The sequence below is a fragment of the Microcebus murinus genome, chromosome 9 (genome assembly GCF_040939455.1).
Source record: "Microcebus murinus isolate Inina chromosome 9, M.murinus_Inina_mat1.0, whole genome shotgun sequence".
NCBI classification, from domain to species: domain Eukaryota; kingdom Metazoa; phylum Chordata; class Mammalia; order Primates; family Cheirogaleidae; genus Microcebus; species Microcebus murinus.
In genome coordinates, this window is record NC_134112.1 from 91,728,977 (window position 1) to 91,745,394 (window position 16,418).

At 40.1% G+C, this 16,418-nt stretch overlaps 2 protein-coding genes across 4 annotated transcripts; one reads left to right on the plus strand and one right to left on the minus strand.

The window, feature by feature from the left end:
* The first annotated feature begins 352 nt into the window (after positions 1–352).
* Positions 353–1,472, plus strand: LOC105873261 (olfactory receptor 9A4). Its single transcript, XM_012768045.3, has one exon. The coding sequence runs from the start codon at positions 475–477 to the stop codon at positions 1,417–1,419; it is 945 nt and encodes a 314-aa protein (XP_012623499.2). The 5' UTR covers positions 353–474; the 3' UTR covers positions 1,420–1,472.
* A 2,584-nt stretch (positions 1,473–4,056) lies between these two features.
* Positions 4,057–14,872, minus strand: CLEC5A (C-type lectin domain containing 5A). 3 transcript variants are annotated; one of them, XM_076006669.1, is made up of 7 exons: positions 14,782–14,872; positions 14,188–14,286; positions 13,338–13,397; positions 11,411–11,479; positions 10,964–11,100; positions 7,594–7,696; positions 4,057–6,344 (listed from the first exon to the last, which is right to left on the minus strand). In XM_076006669.1, the coding sequence occupies exons 2-7, from the start codon at positions 14,264–14,266 to the stop codon at positions 6,310–6,312; spliced, it is 483 nt and encodes a 160-aa protein (XP_075862784.1). In that variant the 5' UTR covers positions 14,267–14,286; positions 14,782–14,872; the 3' UTR covers positions 4,057–6,309. The 3 variants fall into 3 exon arrangements, with proteins under 3 accessions (XP_075862784.1, XP_012623505.2, XP_012623506.1); XM_012768051.2 differs by having other exon boundaries at positions 7,590–7,696; XM_012768052.2 differs by lacking the exon at positions 13,338–13,397 and having other exon boundaries at positions 7,590–7,696.
* Between the last annotated feature and the right edge of the window lie 1,546 nt (positions 14,873–16,418).

Sequence of the window (16,418 nt, forward strand, 5' to 3'; positions counted from 1 at the left end):
ACTTTCTTATAATTGTTGAGATGCAGCAGGACTTTGCAAGATGGGGACATCATAGAGAAGACCATTTAGTTCCATTCATGATGGGAGGGGTGGTGGTATAAATGGATGGGTGTGTTCAGAGAATCAGACAGGGAGGCTGGGCAGAGCAGAGTTGGAGGCAGGAAGTCCAGTGTATTGAGAAAGTGTGTATACAGTGGCCGAGTGGTGTTCATGTTTATTGTATGGTATTCATTCATGAACACAATAGTGTTCATCTTCTTGGACTTATACATTTATCTTCATATATGATGTATATTCTTCATAAAAGATTTAACATCAACCTTGAATAAACAAATAGAGTCATGTTGTGGAACTGAGGAGCAGGAAGAGAGTCTTTCATCAACCTGGAAATGTCTTTAATCTTTTTGAGATGAGAAGCAGTGTTACCTTTTTCTTTGCTCTCTAGATTTTACAGGAATAAGAGCTCAGAGCTAAATGTTGCGGAATCACTCTAGTGCCACTGAATTTTACCTCCTTGGCTTCCCTGGCTCTGAAGAACTACACCATATCCTTTTTGCTATATTCTTCTTCTTCTACTTAGTGACATTAATGGGAAACACAGTCATCATCATGATTGTCTGTGTTGATAAACATCTGCAGTCCCCCATGTATTTCTTCCTTGGCCACCTCTCTGTCCTGGAGATCCTGGTCACCACCATAATTGTCCCTGTGATGCTTTGGGGATTGCTGCTCCCCGGGATGCAGACAATGTCTTTGACTGCATGCGCTGCCCAGCTCTTCCTGTACCTTGCTGTGGGGACCACAGAGTTTGCATTACTTGGAGCGATGGCTGTGGACCATTATGTGGCTGTTTGTAACCCTTTGAGGTACAACATCATTATGAACAGCCGCACCTGCAACTTTGTGGTAATTGTGTCATGGGTGTTTGGGTTTCTTTTTCAAATCTGGCCGGTCTATGCCACGTTTCAGCTTACATTCTGCAAATCAAATGTGGTGAACAATTTCTTCTGTGACCGAGGGCAATTGCTCAAACTCTCCTGCAATAATACCCTTTTCACAGAGTTTATCCTCTTCTTAATGGCTGTTTTTGTTCTTTTTGGTTCTTTGATTCCTACAATTGTCTCCTACACCTACATCATCTCCACCATCCTCAAGATCCCCTCAGCCTCTGGCCGAAGGAAAGCCTTCTCCACCTGTGCCTCCCACTTCACCTGTGTTGTGATCGGCTATGGCAGCTGCTTGTTCCTCTATGTGAAACCCAAGCAAACACAGGCAGCTGATTACAACAGGGTAGTTTCCTTGATGGTTTCAGTAGTGACTCCCTTCCTTAACCCCTTCATCTTCACCCTCCGGAATGACAAAGTCTTAGAGGCCCTTCGGGATGGGGTGAAACGCTGCAGTCAACTTTTCAGGAACTAGCCTTGCCCTACGGCATTTTACATGGCAAAGCACTTATTATGAATTCTAGAATAACCGGGAAAGGACTTACACATTTTTGAGCTGCATTATAATCATTATCATTATCAAATAATCTGTGTACAATATAAGACTTTTAAATTATGGCTACAGGTTTTAATGTGGTTAGTTGTTAGTTGAAATTTACTATTTCTAAGACATAACATCCCTATACATATATATATATATATATGTATATATATATATATATATATATATATATATTAGGTTATTATGGAATGTCCGATTTCCTTAAGTACTAAGTTTGACAGTTGATATCTCTGACATTTCACTTTGATACTTCTTCTTTTCTTTATTGTGAAGGTACATCCTTATTCTTTCAAATACACATTTTGGCTTGTGATTATCTTTCAGTTTTTTCAGAGCCATTTTTGTGAAACCATGGATAAGTCAGAAATTCATGTTATTTTTGAATGTGAGTTCCGTCAAGGAACCAATGCAGTGCAGACAACTTAAAATATCAACAAAGTGTTTGGGAAGGATGTGGCTAATGAATGCATAGTATGTCGATGGTTTGAGAAGGTCCGTTCTGGTGATTTTAATCTTGAAAATGAGCCATGTGGGTGACCTGAGTCCAAGCTGGATTATGATGAGCTGAAAGCTGTAGTGGAAGCAAATCCATCTCAACCTATGTGTGAATTAGCAGCAAGGTTTGACGTTACTATTCCAACAATATTGGACCATTTGAAACAAATTGGCAAGGTATAGAAGCTGGATAGATGGTTACTGCATGAATTAAACAAGAGTCAGAAGATAAATCATCTGGAAGCTTGCCTTTTTTGCCATCACGACATTAAGTTGAACCATTTCTACACCGTATTGTTAAATGTGATGAAAAACGGATTCTTTTTCACAATCACAATGTGTTTGGCACAATGGTTGGTTAAAGATGAAGTGCCAAAACACAGTCCAAAACTGAATATTCATCAAAAGAAGTTAATGGTGTCTGTTTGGTTGTCTGGTGCTATTATTATTCATTAAACCTTCATGATACCTGGTCAATCAATTAGAGCAGATGTCTACTGCAACCAGTTGGACAAAATGATGAGTATGCTTGTGATTATGCAGCCAAGATTGGTCAATAGAGACAGACCAATCTTCTTGCAAGACAATGTTCTACCACATGTTGCACAAACAATGCTGCTCAAGCTATAGAAACTGGATTTGGAAACTCTCTGTCATCTGCCATGTCACCAGACCTTGCACCAACTAACTACCACTTATTCCAGTCTTTTTTTTTTTTTTTTTTTTTTTTTTTTTTTTTTTTTTATTTTGTTTTGCCATTAAGATGAGATGAAATATTCCAGTCTTTGGACTACTTCTTGCAAGAAAAAATATTCAATTTTCAACAAGCTGTGGAAAGCACCTTTCACGATTTCATTGCCACTCGCTCTCCAGGCTTCTTCGCTACTGGCATAAGCAAGCTACCATTAAGATTTCAAAGGTGTGTCAATAGTTTAGGCACAGGCTTTGATTGGTTGTACTGCTTCTTATTTGAGATATAATAAACTAAACTTTTGATTCAAAGTCGGACATTTCATATTTAATGACCTATATACGCCTTTCTCAAGTTATGATAATTTCACAACAAAACTTTTAAAACTTTTAAAACATAAATGTTAGATAGTATTGATAGACTATTTATAAAGATAGTTTATAGAGTAGAGTAGTGGTTGCTTAGGGCTGAGTGGCATATAAGGATAGGACAATGATAGCTAAGGGGTGCAAGCTTTCTTTTTGAGGTGATGGTTGCAGATATCTGTGAATATACCAAAAACTATTGAATTGCACATTTTGAATGATTTAGTTTTATGGTTTATGAATTATATTTATATAAAGCTGTTAAAATAGTATGTTAGATGGTGGAGAAGTGCTATAAATAAAAGCAAAATAGTAATGAAAGGGAATATCTATTGAGTGAGTGTTGACATTTTAAATAAAGTTTTCAGGGAAAGCTTGAGAGAGATGGAGTAGTGAGACATTTGGGAATCTGTTAAAAAACATTCCAAGTATAGTGACCAATAAGTGGGAGATCCTAGGGGAGGCATAGCAGAGATGCTGGGGTGGAGAACACAAAGGAAAAAGTAGGAGCAAATGGGATCAGAGAGAGGTAACTGGGATGTAGACCATGTAGAACATTGTCAGGGCTGGATGGGAGTTGACTGACCTAGGCTTATCCCACATTTGGAGCCATGGAAAATGTGGCTTTGACCTCCATGTGGCGTGGCCACAAAATTTTGGAGGCACCTTTCTCTGACTTTGGCAGATTCTTATTTGTGTATTATAAATGAGTAAACAAGTTCTGAGAAATTAAGTGACTTGCCTACATTCAGATTCTAATAATAGCAAATTAGAAAGCTACTTCTTGGATGAAGATTGCAACATCAAATCCCCCACAAAGTGCCTTTCCTAATTTTACTGCCATTGAGCTAAATAGGGGCAGTCTTATTTAATATGTACAAGTATTTTGTGAGATGGATTATTACTATCCTATTTTATAGGTAAGCCGCAGGAAGGGTAAGAAATCTGTACAGATTCACACAATATATATACTCAAAGCAAAGTCAAAACTCAAACCCAATAGTTTGCTACATTTCCATTGCTTTTTAAAAATCTCATACCACTGATATCTAATGAATGACACATTTATCTACCCTTCTAAGGATCCAGCACCCTCTCCTCAGTAATGGACTTAAACCAAAGTCCACATAGTTCCTAATACTCCCCACCCTTACACCAGTCCACTGGGCTGCTTTTAGAACGTGCACAGAATTACCTTCTCGTCTTGGGGGAAATTTGAGCTGTCTACTAGGGAAATTAATAGATTTCTAAATTTCCTGACCTTAAAAGCTGGCAACTATTCTGTCATAAAATAAGAATTGAGGCAACTACAGTTTCTTCTTCTCAAAACAGAAGATTATGATTTTTTTTCTACTGTCTGAGTTCTGGGTTTTAACTTTGGTTAGAGTTCTGTTGATTCTTTTCTCCACCATGGACTCAGCTTTTCTTCCCTGCTCAACTGTGGCACTTGTTCTTTGCTAACACCATCAGAGAACTTGTATCTCCACAAGGTACTAATATAATTCCAGTTGCCACCCCACCCCAAACAGAAATTATTTCTGGTAACCTCCTTCAAGTAAGTTCTAACATCTAATGTATTATCTCATTTTTAAAGATTGTAAGTGGCCATGCAAAAGAACCAAAAATTATGAAACCTAGGAATTTAGAAACAGAAGTTAGTGTTGTAATAAAAATAAAATTTATAACAATTTAGTTTGATAGACATATGTTATATACAATCATTACTGTGGTATGTTTCTATTAGACAAAAAGGGTAAGCACTTAGGTGAATATAATTTCCATTAGTTTTACATGGTCTTCTCTTATGGTTTAATTATTGTTACTCAAAACATATAAGGCATCTCTTTTCCCTTTCTTATGTACTGAGGAGGGCATGTGGCTGATGTCTTGTATGTGGAGAGAGCAGCCAGCATGCTCCAAGACTTTCCTGCCTCTTTCTTACCTTTCTCCACTGTGGCTAAATGAACTCCCTGTCTCCTCTCTCCTGTGATTTCCATTTGTCCCTGGTGTTCCTTTTCTACTGTGTGCCTACTCCTAGCCTCCAATCAGTGCTTTCTTGAGCATCCTCCCCTTGTTCTACTCCTTGGTCAACTGGACTAGTCCTGGGTCAATGTGGTACCAACAAGAGCAAGGCTTCTTGGGGTCTGCAGGCTGCACCTGGTAGCAGGGTCTCTCTAGAACTGAAGGGAAATTTTTAAAATGTACTCAACAAATACGGTCATGTACTCAAAACATGCAGAGCAAAGAGAGTCTGGTTATTCAACTTTTGTTGCAAATTTTGGTTGCAAAGCTGTTTTATATGCAATCATGGAGTATCAGAATAGGACAAAAAAATTTTTAGCTTGGTGTCTCTTCAGGGCTTTGCTGAAGAACAGATACCTAGTTTGTTTGGTCCCCTTGGCTGTCTGGTTTTCTTCAAAAGGGTCTCGGAGCAAATTCCTGTCCTGCCCAGACCCTCTCCCTTTCCATAAATGATGTTCTCTCTGCTCCACACTTGGCACCAGGAATCCTTCCCAAGTCCTAGCCTCAACTCAGACTGAGGAAGACCTCTGCTTTCCCAAATGTGAGGTAAGAGATGGATGGGGATTCTCTAAGGAACAGAGATGAGGTCATAGAAGCTGAGTTTATCCCTCTTCTGTCATGCTACTTTCTAAATAATGTTCACACCTGCTCAATCTGCAGTTTCTCCATGGTAGTGTGGTCATGTGCTCTGAGGATAAAGGGATAAAAATGAAACAGACTTTGTCCACAGGATAAACCCTGTTGATCAGTCAGAAATGCTCAGTTCTGTAGAATCAGACCTCATCTCTGTTTCAATTGACTTGTCTCCATAAAACTGACCCTGTATGCTGCAGATAGCTAACATCCAGTCCCCCAGAGCAGAATACTGAAGCGCATTTTCCAAAACAGGCAAGGGCCTCTACTAGGGAACAGATAGATAAATGAATCATTGACCAGATGACCAAAAAGAGTTGCAGGTGCGACTCACACAGGAAACGTGGTCTCGGGGAATTGCTGGCTCAGAATGGAGAGTTTGCCTCCATCTGCCAGTAATCTGTGGCTGACTGACAACATAATTTGACGTTCTGTATTTCTCAGACCATTTGCAATTGTAAATATTCTCTTTTGCTGTTTCCATAATTGTATTTGTTCTTGTCACAGAGGACAGGGATCATTTGGCATTCTTCTCGCAGATACTGCGGTAGCTGGTATCGCATAATGCAGCGTCAAATGTCTTTGTTAGGCCAATGGTCACACAGTTGAAATTCTGGTTCCAATTGGTAACACTAAATGAGAAAAGAAAGCGTGGTTAAAGCCCATCATTTCAGCCCCACTTCTTCCTGATTCTAGAATGAAAGTCTGCCAGGCATGCTTGGAGGGACAGCAGGCTGACTGGACCCGCACATGCCTCCTCTGGAGCAGCCTCCTTTCCAACTCAGAACCCCTCTCCTAAATCCAGTCCCCAAATCCAGTTCTAAATCTACCCTTTCCTGTCAACTCTCCTGTGAGCTTGTAGGATTCACAGTCTTGGACTAATTCACTCTTGCATTTGGTCAGATGCATATCATGAACTGTCCCTTCTCCCAGAAGTAATGTTTAGTGCTGTATGCATGTTCACTGCAGGAGGACCAAAAGAAGGGGGAAGGAGATTGCTCATTCTTTCTTGGAGCCCAGCCCACTTCGGGAACACCTGGCGGAGGTATCTGTTGGCTCTCCCACCTCTTGTTCTGATGTAGGATCAAACAGTAGCTCTACCACTTCCTAGCCTTATGATAGTCAACACATTTCTAAACTTTTCTTGTCCACAGGTCAACTGTGTGCTAAATGGGGAGTAATAAAAGCTTTTCCTATAGAATCACAGTGAATACTACAGGAATCACTGTTTTCCTATAGAAACACAGTGTACAAAGTGCTTAGCTTAGTGCCTGGCATTTACTAGACACTGAATAAATATAAATTTCCTTCCCTCTGTGAGGAAGCCCAGTTACAGGCTGAGGAACTGACTTGCTCTCTGAGTCAACATTTTTATATGAACACTAGAAATAGTATGTTCTCCACCAACACTTATCTCTGTGGAATGATTCATAGGAGATAGTTCTTGGGAGTTTAAAGTTCATAGCTTTAAGGCATAGACAAGTTTTTTGTTAAATAATGATAACCTTTCTTTAGATAAAGAAACCATATCTGGGAAACTTGTAGGCATCTCATAATAAAATGTGACCTGTGGGTTAAAAGAGGCTTATGAGATACATCAAACAGTGTACAAACTATGTATGTGGATTTGTTAGGATTTTGATTAGAACAAAATAATTTGTTACATGAATACTCTTCTCTCTCTTTATGGATGTTTGATGTTTTCCATAATAAAAAGTATATAAGAATGTGTCTCAGGGAATAGGTAGGCTGGAAGTAAGGTGAAGAGCAGAACAGAGTCAAGTCTTAGCCTTTGAGCTATTCCAGGAGGAACCCACGAATCCCATGTTTGGTGTCTTGAGGCAAACTAAGATCCCCAGAAAGAGATATCCACATACTTGCCATTGAACGCAGAGTTGTTGATCCAACGCCACTTCTTCTCTGCATCCTGATATATTAAGCCAATAAAATACTTTTCAGCACTTGTTATGCTTTGGAGAAATTTCTAGAAATTTAAAAAAAACAAACCAGTTCAATAGCGAGATCTTTGCTGATGCCTCCCTTGAACCAATGGACCCATGATTATATCTGGTTCTGGGAACAAAAATGGCTGGTAGGGAACTCTGGGACTGGCTATGGCTGGCACATACCATCAGCCCTGGGGAGTGGTTGCCAAGCTTTGCAGGGCATCTGCATCACCCGAGTCTTGTTAAAACACAGACTGTGGCTCTGGTTCTGCAGGTCTGCTGTAGGGAATCAGGCATTTGCCTTCTGAACAAATGCCCAGGTGATGCTGAGGCTCTCTCTAGGGACCACTCTGTGAGAATGATGGGGAAGGGGTAGTGTACAACCCTAAACATATACCATGTCTCTTGGCATAGGGTTGTTTTCATTGCTTGAGGTTTTATATTCCAAGTAAGGTTGAATCAAGTGATAACAAAATGCATTTATATTCCTTGAATACTCAGCAAAGGAAAACAGGGAGATTTAAAAGTGTGTTGCTAAAGCAGGTAATTCAAGGAGAAATAATCAAGTGTTTAATGAATATTTACTAAGTTGACACTAGTCCAAGACATCTTTGCTTCTGTATTCAATGGATGAATCACAAATCACCCAAGCCAGAAGTCTTTCTTGTACTCATCACATACCTCCCATAATCAGTGGGTATCCAAGTATTATTCTCTCTACCCCCAAAGCTATTTCCTTACTTCCTCCTTTCTTAATGTTTTACTTTTCTGAAATATCTCATTTCATTACATTTTTTAAATTAATTAATGAATTTACTCATTTGCTCAACATTTTGGGGGTGTCTATTATGTGCCAGGCATCATACTAGGCTGGGGATATGGAAACAAATATATTTCTCCTCAAATAAATTATGTTTTAAAGCAGGGGTTGGCAAACTCCATCCAGTGAGCCAGATCCATAATGCAGCCTGTTTTTGTAAATAAAATTTTATTGGAATGCTCCCAGACCCATTTGTTTACATATTGTCTATGGCTGCTTTCAAGTTATAACAGTAGAGTTGAGTAGCTGTGACAGAGACCTGTGACCTGAAAAACTTGAAACATGCGTATATTATCTGGCCCTTGGAGAAAATATTTACTGACCCATGGTCTAAAGCAAGGGTCTTTAGTCCTTAACTCTCATGCTGGAAGCCATGGATGGTTTCCAAGGGGATCCATGAAACCATTGGAATTTTATTCTAAATATCATGCTTATGTAATGTTTCTGGAAAGAGTTGCATAGATTTCATCACTGTTTTTAAAATTCATTGATCCACCATGTTGGAGAACCACAGGTTTAATAAGAGAAGACAGATGAGTTAACCAGCTCAGTGAGGTATCACGGGTGTAGTGCTAGGAAATACCTACTAGATCTGGCACAGGGAGAAAGGAAGAAGTGATCATTCTACGTGAATTTGAAGTTTTTCTAGAAAGACTACAGATGAGGTGATACTTGAGACGAATTTGGGGAGACAGCTAACAGTTTGTCAGACCAATGGTAGGGGAGGATGTGGACTTCCTGGAAGGGAGAGCATCGGATTGCAGGCAGAGTGGGAAGCAGCCTGTAGCACCTGAGGAACCACACGATGCTCGGCATGGCTGGTGCAGAGGTGGGAAGGGGATGGGTTGAGAGACGAAGCTGGAGGGAAGGAAAGAACCGGGCTCTATGAGTCCTGATACGTAATGCTAGGAAAACTGAACTTTAACCCGTTTTAATTTAGAAAATGGCACAATTTAGAGCCCTAGAGACATTATGATGTCAGTTCTGAGGATAGGTAAGAAGAGAGCAACACTGGAGGCAAGGAGATAAATTAAAAGAATTCTGAAGAAATCCAGGTGAGAACTGAACAATAGATTGTGGAGATAGAGAGGAAATGACTTGGTTAGCAACTAATTTGGGAGGAAGAGAGAAGGTAAAGTCCCGGAAAACTCCCAGCATTCGATCTTGGGTGATATGACTACTCACTAGTATTTGGGACATAAGAGGAGGGGCAGTTGGGGTCCAGTATAATTGGCTCAGCTTTGAACATGGCAAGTTTGTGGGACTTTTGAATCATCAAAGTAAAATTTGGTATACTTTCTGGTGTGGAGAAGGCTGAGCTGGAGTATGGACTTGAGAGTTGTGAGCAAACCATTGGTGTGGTGAGGTTTTTCTGGGATTGGCATGGAGTATAAGTGGTGGAGAATGCCATGGATGGAACTTGGGATGCACCAAAACTTAAGGGCTGAGTAGAGGAAAAAGGTCGTCAACTTCTAACCCTGCCCTGCATCTTCCCTTCTTCTTCCCTCCTTTCCTCCTTTCTCCCACTATCTTGTTCCCAGTTTTCTACTTTAAGGCATTTTCCCTTCCCACCTGGGAACTTGGCCCTAATCTGCAGCATTCTGATCCTTGCCCTTTGTTGGTCATCTGTTGCCCAGATTCAGAGAAAAAGACCCTCTTACAAATTCTTCTCAATCATAGGAGGACTTTTTGGAGGCGTGGTGAAGGAATTGAGGGGAGAGAAACAAGAATAGTGTGTGTAGCACAGTGCCTGGCACTCAGCAAATGCTTAGGATTTAAACGAGAGGCATCTGTAGATTAAAATACATTAAGGTTTCAAATTGATTAGTGTATGGGCTTTGAAGTCAGAGAGACCTGAATTCAATTCCACTTACTGTCATTTAGGTGTATGACTTTGATCAAATTACTTTTCTGTGCCCTTGTTTCCTCATTTATAAATGATAGATAATAACTCATCCTTGAGTTGTTATGAGGGTAATGAGATAATACAATAAAGTTCTTTGCATAGTGTTATCTGTTTTTATCATCATGATCATAAACTGAAAACTCAGCTCTATGACCTTTGTTTTTCATATTACTTATTTTGTTAATTCGCATCGTCTCTATTTACTATTCAGACTGGTATGATACATTGACATCTCATCCCTATGAAGTACGCTGTAGTTTTTAAATAACTTTTATACACATGAGCTCATTTGGTCATTCCTTGCACTTTAAATGTCTTGGCCCATCCCCAGGGTACCAGCTTGCTGTTGTGCCTTATGGTAAAGGCCACAGAGTATGGATTTCTGTAGCTCAGATGAATCTGAAGAACACGCTCCACTGCTCCTGAGAAGACTTTCCCAGCAGGGAGGTTAACCTCTCAGCCAGCCACCTCTCCCTTCCTTACCCACCCCAACCCATGCTCCACCAAATTGGCCCAGCATCCCCGTCACTGAGGCTGGGTGGGGTGGGCTGCTCGACTGCACCATTCCAGTGCTCTTACCAGTTTCTCTAGCGTGTCGACAATTGCCAAGGTGGCACCTTCTCTTTCACAAAAGTCCTTGCTTTTGTTCCAAGACAATTCAGAAGTGGATAAGAAAAAACATCTTCCTTGATAAAAGTCCCACTCTTTTGGGCAGACTGAAGAGATCCAAGAAAAGAGAGTATGAGATTAGTGGTTTGGGATGTGAACCCTGGACATGAGTCACAAAATAGTGGAACATGGGTTTCTTTATAACGATTATATTGTCACAAATCATCCTCAATCTGGGAAGAAATTCCACCCAGTCTAGTGTGTTTCCCTGTAGATAATATGAAGGGAATAAACTGGAAGGTCTTTATGGCCCCTCTGAGCAAAAATATTCATAAGAAAGGAGGCAATAGGAAGGAAAAGTCTCTAGAAATTCAGCACCTAAGAACCCAGGGGATGGAGAGGAGGTTATTACCATACCTGTTCCATAGCTGCTTGTGGGAATGGAGCTGTCAGGACTTGGGGAAAGGCTCCCAAAAATCTGTGAGACTGAAATGAAAAGGAAACCCAAAGGTTACCGTACAAAGAGTATAACAAAAAAACATCAGAGTTTGGGCTGTGACTAGTTGTGTTTGAATTGTGGAGATGACAGGGGACTCTTGTTCACTCTGAGCTAGAAATTTTTGGATATTTTCTTTCTTTGAACCATCCACCAAACTACTACTATTATTTGTCATGCTCAATACCTAAAGGCCTATTTCATGTCTTCGTTTTTTTGGTGTAGCAATAGGTGTGAAATGCTGAGAAAAAAGAACAAGAGAAAGGAAAGTAGTGGAGGAATTTAGTATCAGAGGGGAAGTCTCTCACTCCTTTCTTACATACACCTTTGACAGTATTATCCCAGAAGAGCTGTTGGGAGCATTTCCACCCCAGGCTCCACACATCATCTTTGCTTTTCCCCTTATATTTGCCCCAAAGCCTATATGAAAACCCATAATCCTGAGAAGCTCTTTGACTCTTCTCTCATCAGCACTGTATCAGCTCTGAGGGTTTAGGTTAATTGGAACAAGTTTTGAGACCAAGGGGGCATTGGCAGATGAGGGAGCAGGTGAATGTTCCAAAGATTTCCTATAAGCAGAGATGGATTCATTAATTTCTTTAATTACAAATAGGGAATTCATTTTTCTAGGAACACTGGCTGTCTAAGCAGACAGCTGTGGTGGCTTCAGAGGCTGGTCAAACCTCTTTTCTGCGGTCCCACTTATCTGTCCCTTATGGTTGAAGACCACTTTATTTTACCCTGACACCAAATCAGTTACTTCCAATTCTATTAATAAAATGGACAAGTTAGCTTTCACTTTTTATTTCAGTTGCCAGTTCATAGACTATTAATGGAAAATATTGAATTCTCTGACATAGTCAGTGGAGATGAGTATATGTTTTCTTGTGAATATGGTCACTTATTCATATCCATATTTCTTCTGTGCTTTCTTAAGTGATAGGAATTGTACTTTCAGATTGGGGCATTATTATTATTATTTTTTTTTACAGAATCTATGAACTGGGAACTGAAATAAAAAGTGAATGCTAATTCACTGGTTTTCATAAGAAGAAAATAGATAAGTTAGCACTGACTTCTTATTTCAGCTTACAGTTCACAGACTTCTTGAGTGATATTATATATATACATTTTGAGTAATATTTATATATATATAATAGCCTTGTTTTCATCAGACACTATTAATAATTTTGGATTATAACTGAAAGATCTTGACAAATATTTTGAGTATATTCTCTGTACAGCTCACAGTGCCAGGTGCCTCAGTTGACACAAAGATAAATGAGAAATGGTCTTTCTCCTAAAGATTTCAACAGTACTGTGTTAAGAGGAAGTGAGAGGGAGGTCTCCAGAAAGGCTTCTAGAGGAAGAGCCGTGCCTTACTCATCTCTTCATCCTCCCCAGCTTCTGGCATGGACCTTGTGCTTATAGATGATGGTTTATCAATAGCTCCTGTTTTTGTTCTTCTTCTATCGTTGGTTCAGCATAGTACTTGTCACACGAAATGGTGCTCAATATGATATTTTTTTTGGTGGTATATTATAGGTTTACTATAATAATTCCTTATATGTATATACCACTTCAGAGTCTATAAAGCACGTTCACATTACATTACAGTGATTACAAGTAAGTTACTTTCACACCCAGGAGGTAAACTGAGAATCATAAATTTCCCTCAGTCTGTTATTGGTTTCCCCATCTATAAAAAGAAGGGAATTAATTAGAAGATTTTTGGGGCCCCTTTGAGAAAAAAAATTTTGGGGGGAAGGAGGCCACGGAGAAGGTCTCTAAGAGCTCTGCACAGGAAAAGCTGGGCAGTGGCCAGGAGCTTACCACCATGCACATTACCTGTTTCGTAGCTCCCTGTGGGGATGAAGCCATCATTACTTTTGCCAAAAATATGTGGGACTACAAAGAAAATCAGCTGTTGGGTCAGCCCCAAATGTGGCTGTACGATGACTATAACAGATAAGCATCACTCCAAGGGCTGCGAGGGCACTGTGACTATTAATGGGAAACACTGAACTCTCTGACCCAATTGGTGGATGTGTATGTGGGGTTTTTTGTGTGTGACTATGTTCACTTACTCATATTCATATTTACTTCTTGCTCTCTCAAGTGATAGAAATTGTGCCTTCAGATTGGGCCATGAGGAAGACACCTCTTACCCAACTGCCTCCTACTCACATTTCCTTCCGCATTTATTTTCCCCACTGGCTTCTGGGGCTGGAGAAGAGTCTACTTGATGAATTGCAGTAAAATCCTTTGATATGAGGCTTCTTTTACTAAGCATTTGGATAAATTGATTTATATGTACATAAAGAGAAATTTCTCCCTCCATTAAATCTTGTTACCTTATGAACTGGAGCTGTATTTTCAAATTTTAGCAATAATAATAATCACTGCCAAGTGCTTTAGCTCAGATTACCCAACAAATAGTTTAGTAACAAAAGCTTTGTGTGGGGTCTAACCATCAGACACTGGTAAGTTCTGTGTCTTAGAGGTGGACAAAGGAACCTGGCCCATTGCATGTGTTGGGGAGTGAGAAGGGCAATGTCAGTTGCCCTTGGGCTGGGTTTGTTGCCCTCAGGTGGACAGATTTGGGCACTTAACCTTTACACTCAACCTTGCATTTTGAGAGAAGAGTCAAAGAACAAGATGACATGGAGGTTGGGTGAGAGGTTGCCCAAATACTCACAATACAGCAGAAATAAGGTCATTCCGACAACTTTAAGCACCACTACGATAAACCCAGAGATTATCATGTGCCAGTTCATGATGAAGGAAATTCAGGGGCCTGTGGGGATTAGAGCACAACAGCCTCAGAATCTGGGACAAGGATGCTTTCCACCAGGACACATCCCAGACTCTACCTCAGAGCATCCATGGGATGCTTAGAAGACAGGCATGCCATTGACAGGAACAAGGAGGAGATAGCATGGGCTCAGAATGTGGATAGGACCCTGTGCTGACTGGAGCCTCTGAACTTGGCATGCGTCCTCTCCTGCACCTGTCCCTTACTCTAGACCTTAGCTCTAGCCCCATTTGTGGCATCCTAAACTCTGTCTAATAAGTAAATCCTTTCCCATATTTTGAGAACCCTTAGCCTTGAAATGACTCTTGATCCCAAGGACCTTAGTCTTTAGTCTGGGCCAAACTGACTTCAGTTGTCAGAAGCCTCGGTCCTCAAAATGTCAAGGGTTGGGGACAGGCTGGACAGGTGTCCCTGAAGGTCTTGGCATTGGGGAAGAGCCAACAACAATCTACACAGAGAGGACAGACACAGACTTACCTGCTCTCTCCCTAGAAGGCTGGGCTGGTGCAGGTAAGGGTCTTTCCAGGGGCCTGAGATTGGTGTGGTGGGCAGGGGCCCTGTCTCCCGAGAATGCACACCTTCTGTTCAGGCAATGTTCTTCCTTCCTCACAGTCTCTGTCTTGGCAGCATCCCCGAGCAAGCAACTTCTTCCTGTTCTTGGCAAAGGAGCAGGCGGGGCAAAGAGGGGAAGGGAGTCTGTAATTTCTACAGCAAGAGGAAAGTGCCTGCCAGGGGAGTTTTTAGGAGAATTTAGAAAACAAAATACTTTGGTAAAGATTCATTCTACCTCTGTGTCTGAATCCCCTTGAAGTACAGTGGAAAGAAAATGTAGTAAAGTATTAACAAGTAACGAATCTTGGTAAAGAGTATCTGGAAGTTATTTGTACTTTCCCTATGACATTTCTACAAGTCTGAAATTAAGTCAAAACAAAAATGTTCAACATAGTGCTTGAAGTTATAGCAATAGCAATCAGGCAAAAGAGGGATATTAAGGGCATTCAAGTGGGGGCAGATGAAATCAAACTCTTGCTCTTCGCTGATGACATGATATTATACCTAGAAAACCCTGTGCACTCATCCAAGAGACTCCTAGATTTGATAAATGAATTTGGTAAAGTTTCAGGGTATAAAATCAATATACACAAATCAGAAGCATTCATATATGCCAATAACCATCAAGCAGAAACTCAAATCAAAAACGCAATACCCTTTACTATAGCCCCCCCAAAATTAAATATCTAGGAGTATACTTAATGAAAGATACAAAAGATTTATACAAGGAGAACTACGAAATGTTAAAAAAAGAAATTGCAGATGATTTAAACAGATGGAAAAATCTACCTTGTTCATGGATTAGTAGAATCAATATTGTTAAAATGTCAATATTATCTAAAGTGATCTACAGAATCAATGCAATCCCCATCAAAATACCACCAACATTTCTTAAAGATCTAGAAAAAATAATTCTTCACTTTGTATGTAACCAGAAAAAACCTCCTATAGCCAAAGCAATCTTAAGTAAAAAGAACAAACTGGGAGGCATCAGTCTTCCTGACTTCAAGCTGTACTATAAAGCAATAATAGTTAAATCAGCCTGGCACTGGCACAAGAACAGAAGCATAGATATCTGGACTAGATCTGAGATACCTGAGATGAAACCATCAGTATATGGTAACCTAATCTTTGATAAAGCAGACAAAAATATACAATGAGGAAAAGAATCTCTTTCAATAAATGGTGCTGGGAAAACTGGCTAGCTACATGCAGGAGAGCAAATCAGGATCCCTACTTCTCACCTCTCACAAAAATTCACTCAAGATGGATAACAGACTTAAACCTAACGCATGAAACCTTAAGAATCCTAGAAGAAGATGTTGGGAAAACCCTATCAGACATTGGCCTAGGCAAAGAATTTTTGAGGAAGACACCCAAGGCAATCACCACAGCATCGAAAATAAACAAATGGGATCTGATCAAATTAAAAAGTTTCTGCACAGCCAAGGAAACTATCAGTAGAGCAAATAGACAACCCACAGAGTGGGAGAAAATATTTGTTCTCTACACCTCTGATAAAGGTCTAATAATAAGACTCTATCTAGAACTTAAAAGAATTA